The sequence below is a fragment of the Terrapene carolina genome, unplaced genomic scaffold (assembly GCF_002925995.2).
Source record: "Terrapene carolina triunguis isolate 2854851 unplaced genomic scaffold, T_m_triunguis-2.0 Scaffold250, whole genome shotgun sequence".
Lineage (NCBI taxonomy): Eukaryota > Metazoa > Chordata > Testudines > Emydidae > Terrapene > Terrapene triunguis.
The window spans coordinates 2,008,233-2,016,198 of NW_020664601.1; the positions used below are offsets into that span (position 1 = coordinate 2,008,233).

At 45.5% G+C, this 7,966-nt stretch overlaps 1 protein-coding gene across 1 annotated transcript in view; it reads left to right on the forward strand.

Moving 5' to 3' along the window:
• Window positions 1-6,157, forward strand: part of CUNH11orf24 (chromosome unknown C11orf24 homolog) — an 11,000-nt gene extending 4,843 nt beyond the window's left edge. The window contains exons 2-3 of the mRNA XM_026657624.1: window positions 2,777-2,893; window positions 4,328-6,157. Of these exons, the coding sequence (XP_026513409.1) occupies window positions 2,777-2,893; window positions 4,328-5,505 (1,295 nt within the window). The 3' untranslated portion in view covers window positions 5,506-6,157. The remainder of the gene's footprint in view (window positions 1-2,776; window positions 2,894-4,327) is intronic.
• Window positions 6,158-7,966: the final 1,809 nt, after the last annotated feature.

Below are 7,966 nucleotides of genomic sequence, written 5' to 3' on the forward strand. Positions count from 1 at the left end.
ATGGTAAGTAAAATAAATCCTGAGCTGTAATCTAACCCCGTTGTGCCACTTTGGCACAGGAAAAAAGTGAGAAAGCACATAGACCTTCCTAGCTGAGGATTCCCTTACTGTCATTTATAATAAGGCTCCTTTACATCACTCTGGCAATGCAGGGACCTTAAAACTTTCACCGGTTTTATGCTCCTGGGGGAATTGACTGAGAATGGAAACCGTTAACTAACAATAGGAACATTAATAGTGTTACTACATAGACAGGCTGCTACATTTCTGCCTCAGACAATGAGATCAGTTAACTCAGGCAGGCTGCTACATTTCTGTCTCTAGCCTGCCTCGTGCATAATAAAAAGCCCTACCCTTCTATGCCAGCGAGCTGCAGTAGCAAGTGGGAGGGACAGAGGTGCGCGCGCGCTCGCGCGCTCTCTCTCTCGCGCTTGTTGGCACACACGCACGTATGCCCAGCCCACTCCCCCTTCCACCCCCCCTCCCCACAGTGATCAGGCATGCACGCCCAGCCTCTCCCTCCCATCTCTGAGGCTGCTCCAGGCACGCTGGAACAGACGTGCTGCTGGGGAAGAGGCGCGTGTCCCCTGACAGACTTTTTTTGTGTTTTTTCGGGCGGGGGCAAAGAAAAATGCAGGCCATATGAATTCTGCACCCCCACAGGGGTGCACAATTCTGTCAGGAGTAATGAGTACACTGTAATTGGCTTCTGACTGACCAATTGGACACTGCCTGACTGGTCCCTCGCGACTTTGTTCCAAGCACTCCCCATTTTCTGGCCAGCCATCCTGTACAGTCTCCTCCCATGTTCACTTGACTATATTTTCATTAAGTTACTGACACACTCTCTTGAGGGTCTAAAACTGTAAATCACAATCTTACCCTTCTGTCTTAGCACCAACAAATTCTTCTTTTGCTATACTGTGTTACAGCTCCGTGCCACCTTAGGCTGTTAGCCAGCCAAACAAGCTCCTTAGGACTCTGCCAGTCCTCACTTTGCCTTACAGGTTAACACTTGGTGTATTTCAGTTCCTGGACCCTCCAGAAGCATCTCCTTGCAGCATCCAGCCCCTGTCACTGATGCTGACAGAAATACCAAGCCTGTTGTCTCAGAAAAGACAGAATACACACTTGGCTCAGCTGAGGGGGCACACCTCCATCTAATATAATAGCACTGAGATGAATTTATGATAAAGCAAGAATAAATTTATTAATCTGTTCTTTAAGTGATACTAAGCAGAGATAATAGAAATAAAAGTATAATCACACTTTCTGGAGACTAAAACTTAATTCAGCGGGTTACAATTCTTGTCTAAGAGAAGCTTTTTACCTAAAGAAACCTTTCAGCATCACCCACCCCATTCACAGAATGCTAATAGCGCTGATCTTTGTCCTCTCATTAGAATAACAAAATGTTTTCTTGCTTCTCCCTATTTTCCCCAAAGTTTGTCTTTGTCACTAGTCAGGATGAACCTGTCTTCCTGTGATTCCACATCTTCATGTTAATTTGCTCTCCTGTTTATCTCCAATGCAAGTGAACTGTCCATTGCCTCTGGCCTCGCCACGCTCAGTTTGCATTAGAGACAGGGAAATAACTAGTCCTCCCTCTTTCTGAAAGGAAATCTATTTCTCCCTTTATTTGGTTACAGACTTTAAAGCATAATATCAGTAAGTATCCATAATTCTTTGTTGAGATATACATTTCACAGTGATATTAATGGCCAGTATGTCACCGGCTTTCCTTTGATATCTTACATGTGTTTTATAGGTAAATATGATGGCCATGTGTTAGGTGTAGAGAGTTTCAGGCCTGATAAGAGTTCCTCTTACATGGCAGTGAACCCTTTGCCAGTGGGCATTGAAAGGCTCTTAGGTACATTCTACACTTCAATTAAAAAACCCGTGGCACCAAGTCTCAGAGCCTGGGTCAGCTGATCTGGGGTTGGACTGTGGGGCTAAAAAATGCAATGTAGATATTCGGACTCCAGCTGGAGCCTGCGCTCTGAGGTCCTGTCCCCTCAGGGAGTCTGAGCCTGGACTCCAGCCTGAGCCTGGCCAGCCACAGTTATGCTGTGGGTCTTTTATTGCAGTGTAGACATACTCTTAAGGTCACTGTCACAATCACTTCACAGACTCTGGGACTTCACACCCCAGAGTGCATTAGTTTGTGGTGTGGGGGAAGGACACCAGTAAAGAGAGCGTGCTTTCTCTCTCTCTCTCTCTCTCTCTCTCTCAGCACTGTCTTAAAAGGGGTAAGAATGTTAGTCATGATGTGACTTTCCAGCAGCTAAGGTCAGGTAGGACTCCTCTAATGCTTTTCTTAATTGGCCAGTAGCAGTGCTGTTGGGCTACTCAAGGTGATCTATTTGGGTCCAGTGGACTCAAGTGGGGAGCTCTGTGAACTGACCTACCTGGGCCAAATTCACACCTGGTGCAGCTCCATTGGTTTCACTGGAATTCTAGCCACGTGGACCAAGTCTGAATGTGATCCTGCTGGAATGCTGATTGTTATGGGTTTCATAACAGAGGTTCCTGTTACCAAGTTTGTAGGACGTTCAAGTTAACGTGGAATTGAAACCACAAAGTAGAGAGCTTTGCATATAGCACATTTTGGTCCATTTTTCTGTTGTGTGTAAAGGAAAACTCATGGCACAGTGAGATTTTATTTTTTAAATAGCTTTGCTAACGGTAAAATCCCAGGACCACACTGGGTCTGATGTTTTTTTAAAATCAGGACTTCCTTCCATTTTATGTAACCTCTTGTCTTGTGTTTTAGGTAATCGTTACTGCAACTGGTCAGTGTTCTATCAGAATCGCTGTGTCCTTTTACACTGTCGCCATCTGTATGTGTGTCAGAATGCCAGCGCTCAGGACATTAAAGATCTACTTGGAGGTAATTCTACACTGTAGGGCTCCTGGTAAAACCAGATAGCCCAGTCACCTTTAGGATAAAAAGATTGCATCATACTAAATACTGTACACTCAGTGCTTTGCTGCACCTCTGACTGAGAAGGTGGAGCACAGGATATGTTTGTACTTTAGAATCTGTCCATTGGAAGATTTGTCCCATTGTGTCTTCTGGTAGTTATAATATTGAAAGAACATAGTGTGGTTTTTAAAGAAACATGATTTTTAGCCTGTCCCTGTGAAAGGGCTCACTAGGCACACCTATCGCACCCTATACTCTGTCCTTTTGGACCTGAAGGACTTTATTAATAATAATAATAATAATAATTAAAAAAAAAACCCTGAAAGGAGAACATCTTGGGATTGGATTTCCTTTGACTGCCAGGATGTCATGCCAGAAGCGGCAGGCTGCATGGATAATCAGAAAGGCATTAGTAGCAATTGCTAGCCATGGTTTTACAACAGCAGGGGCTTCAATTTTAATTAAAAGTGACACCATAACGAAATGGAGCTTGTTGGCAATTGGGGAACTAATCTTGAAACGTGTTTAAAAATTCCTCTGTAGACAAGTTTTTAAAAAACAACACAAAACTCCCTCAAGCTCATCCATGGTTCATTCTGTTTTGTGAAAGGTTGCATGAGGATTTAACGGCTTAGCTCTTTTAATGCTTATAGGATTCGTGCTACTAAAAGCCTGATCATCAGCTGAGGCACCTTATGTATTTAAGGGGAAATTTTCAAAAAGTTTTAAGAGGGGTAAAATTATGGACCTAAATAAAGGCCGTGAATGGTGCCTTTTAACGTGTAAGGGCACAGGCCTTTGGCTTCTGTCACTGGTTAGGTCAGAGTGAAGGGTACTGCTGCTCTGCTTTTGAGAACCATTGGAGAGGTGAAGTGTTACCCTTCCTTTGAGCGATTCAGAGGGTTCCGGTCCTGGAGAGACAAATGACAGAGGTGTCTGGCATAGAGGGTAACCCAGGAAAGGATTCCGCTTATGAGAGGGCTTTATGCAAATAATAGAGGATATGCTAGGTTTGATTGTGATCTTATTTACATTGGAGTAAATACGGCAGTAGTTCTCAGACTTTTGTATTGGTGACCCCTTTCACACAGCAAAACTGAGTGCAACCCCTCCCCCCCTTTACAAATTAAAAACACATTTTTTTATATTTAACACTACTATAAATGCTGGAGGCGAAACGGGTTTTGGGGTGGAGACTGACAGTTCGCGACCCCCACATAATAACCTTGTGACTCCCCTGAGAGTTCATGACCCCCAGTTTGAGAACCCCTGAAATAGGGCGTAACTCCATTGAAGTAAGCTGCACATCATCTGCTTCAGGAGATACTCCTGACTTCAGTGTGAATGAGATCAGAATTAGGCCCATTGGTTTTTGAACTTTCGTTTTTGTTTTCAAAGAACTTGTCCTTAAGAAAAGAGAAGCACAGCCACTTGGCCGAACCAGCGGGCAAGTAGAATCTAACACAAGCCAAGAGAACCAGACAGAGAGTCAAGCAACGGTACCACCTTCACCATCAGCTCAAGTAAGGACTGTAATGACAGGTACCAGAATGATCCCACCAGCAGTAGTTACAACTACTGTCACCACCACCACCACTAAAGCCACAACCACACAATCCACCAAGGGAACCCCAGGTGAGATAAGTACAGCTACTCCATCAGCCAAAGGTAATGGAACTGCAGAGATGCTTGGGGTTCTGACAGCTAATCCCACTATGCCTACCGGCACCACATCTCCAGCTGCCTTTTCTCTCTCTTCAAATAACGATACTTCTAGCTCCACACCTACAGCCACCTTTGAAAAGACAAGTAATAAGGTGTTCACTTCAGGAACTACAAAGGCACCAGCACCCTTGTCTCAAACTACTATTGCTACTTCTGAATCGAAAGTGAGGACTGCAGTGTCCCAAACAAAGTATCACAATGCAACCATTGCCACACACAGCACTCCCACCCCTAGCACAGTTATTACTGTGGGGGTTGGCCCATTGACAACAAGTTTATCTATAGTGGCAACCACCGACAGCCTACAGGACTTGCAAACACATTCCCCAGATTCTGCAGTCACCAATCCATCTTCAAAGAGTGCCAGTCCCACAGTGCCAACAATCAAAGCTACTTCATCAACTCTTGAGCCCCTGACAACTACAGTGGAAAGGCCCCAGAATATCACGGGTAAGCCATCTCCTACTATCCCAGTCCGAACAAAGACTTCAGCAACTAACCAGCCATCAACAAAGGCCACCACTGGGCCTGGGGTGATAACAACAACATATAGTACTTTCTTGACTAAGCTTACCACCATGGGTGCAACAAATGCACCCAAAACAACAGCCTTGGGCGTTGGCAGAGATGAGCAAAACACAGACTATGACAATCTGCTGATTGCCACTGGGCCTCTGACTCAGTACTTGGTGGACACCAGTTCACTCCTGGCAGTACTTCTATTTGGGATCATATTTTTCATAACAGTCTTAGTTCTATTTGCCATGCAGGCCTATGAAAGCTACAAGAAAAAGGACTATACACAAGTGGACTACTTAATCAATGGCATGTATGCGGACTCAGAAATGTGACAGGCAGGAGCAGGGGTGCCGAGAGAGGCTTAAATATCTATCAAGGAGATGGAAAGCCTGTGACTTGCTCTTTCCCCTGTTTGCATATAAGACAAACTGAAAGTGCTTCCAAATTACTTCTGGTGCAATTTAGGAGAAATGCCATGTACTATATAAATTTTTATTTTTTATCAACTGTAACAGGTTGCTATAAGAGCGGTAGTCATTTCTAGAACTCTTCCAACCGTGCTTCTGCCAATGATTTTTGCATTGCAAAATGAAACTACCAGAGTGAGCCATCGCCCTCTAAGAATGGTATGTGCTTCCTAAGCTCTCTGTTTCTTTTGATTTAAGTTCCTTGGGTTTTGTTAATTTCAAGCACATTCCCATTTGTAAAACGGGGATGATGATGATGCTCGCCCACCTTCTATGAAGCACTTTGGGCTCACGGGATGAGAAGTGCTAAGTATTACTCTGACTGTGTTGGGGAGTTTTTAATCAAATGAGCATCATGTTTCAGGAAGCTTCCTGCTTGTAAAGAGAACGGTTTACAAGATGTTATTAACACTCTGCTTACCGCTGATTTAAGATGGTTCTTCCCAAGGTGCAGATCATTGTGTTTGTGCACCTATATGATCTTATTTTTGTATTCACTCACTCAATAAAAGGGGACCTGGAGGGCATGCAGTGTTGTATTTGTCTATATTCCCCTCCCCATCCTGCCCTCAAAACGCATCTTGCAAGCAAGCTGGTATTTCTTCGCGGCTTATAGAACTAGCTCAGCAGGACAAGTCCAAGCTTAGGGCCCAATCCCATGCATAGGATTGAATGCCCTCAAGCCCATTGATGGCACGGAGCAGCTCACCAGAAATGCTAATCTTTCAGGATAAGGCCTTCATTCTCTGAGGCCCTGATCCTGCAAATGAGCCATACGTGCACAGTCCTGTTCACCTGCACAGAGCACGTTGACTTCAATGCAGGATCGGAGCCTGCATTTGCATTCAGTTCAGATTTGGGGTGAAAGCTAACATGGATCTGATCCTCACTGTCTTTTCCAACTGGGTACCTCATCCTGCAACCAGCCCACGGGAGTGTGGCCTCCTGCCCATTAACCAAAGAAAGCATGCGCTCACCACATTGTCCTAGCCACAAAAACAGTGCAAGGTTGGGATGTTGGCAAGCACTGCCTTCTGAAAAGCAATTGGCCTCTTCCTGAGGTACCCTACATCAGGACCATAGTCAAGGGGGTGCAGTAAATACATATAATGATCCTCTGCGAATGTTCTGAGCTGACTAAAATCTCCTTTGGCTGAAATGTTAACATTAATAGAAAACTGCACCAACATGTGCTTGCCATTTTTACTAGCTTTGGCAGCCCACCTTTGACTAGAATCAGTTTCTTTCCCACCAGGGCCAGCTCTAGGTTTTTTGCTGCCCCCCACCCCAGCCCTGGGCTCTCCCCCTCCCCCCCAACTGCACCCTCCTGCCACCCCAGCCCTGGGTCACTGGTAACTCGCTCCCAGGGCGGGTCATTCAGCAGGAATTTTGGATGTGCACAGAACACAGACAGGATTGGTTCCATATGGTTACAGAACTGCAGTAAAGTGGAACAATTTTCAGCTTGTGTGGCTGGAGGATATCTGGATGCATAGTATAAGACTGTCCTACATAAATGAGAAAAAGTTGACGTGCCTTTATTATTATTTTGTTCCATTCTTTGTTTCTATGGGGAATGCACTATCACGGTCTCCCTTTTAAACAAATAAAACTAAAACTTTAAAAAAAAAAAAAAAAAAGGAAATGGTGAATAAAAAATCCATTCCTAATAACCACTGGGAAGCATTTCTTGCTCAATTTATTCTACTTTTTCTACAGCAAGTTACAGTGGATCAGTATATTTGATTTGGGGGAAATGAAGTAACAGCTGCCCAAATTGAGCTTGAGCACTCCTGAATTTTGAGGATGTTCAAATCTGGAAGGCAGGTGCTAGATTCCCTTTCTGAATATTAGCTATATCTGGAAAGGAAAAGTCAATTTCTGCTTCCATGGCTCAGAAGTGGAAATCCTCCTAAGTGCCTGGTACTGTATCTAAAGCTGCCCAGTCTAGTAGAGCCTCCCCTCCCTTACTTTTCATTTTAAATTCTAGTGGGATCCACATACCTCCCTTGCTAGGCTTCAGATAGAGAGGTGCACCGTCCATTTAGTCCCCCCAATTCCTTCTTTGGGGGAGAGCCCAGGGCTGGGGTGGCAGGAGGTGCGGGTGGTGGGGGAAGAGCCCAGGGCTGGGGCAGCAGGTGAGTGCAGGTGGGGGCCAGAGCTGGGGCGGCAGGGGGTGTGGGAGGGGACGCCCAGGGCTGGGGCAGCAGGAGGGTGCAGGTGGAGGCCAGGGCTGGGGCGGCAGGGGGGGAAGAGCCCAGGGCTGGGGCCGCAAGGGAGTGCAGGTGGGGGCCAGAGCTGGGGCAGCAGGGGGTGTGGGCGGGGG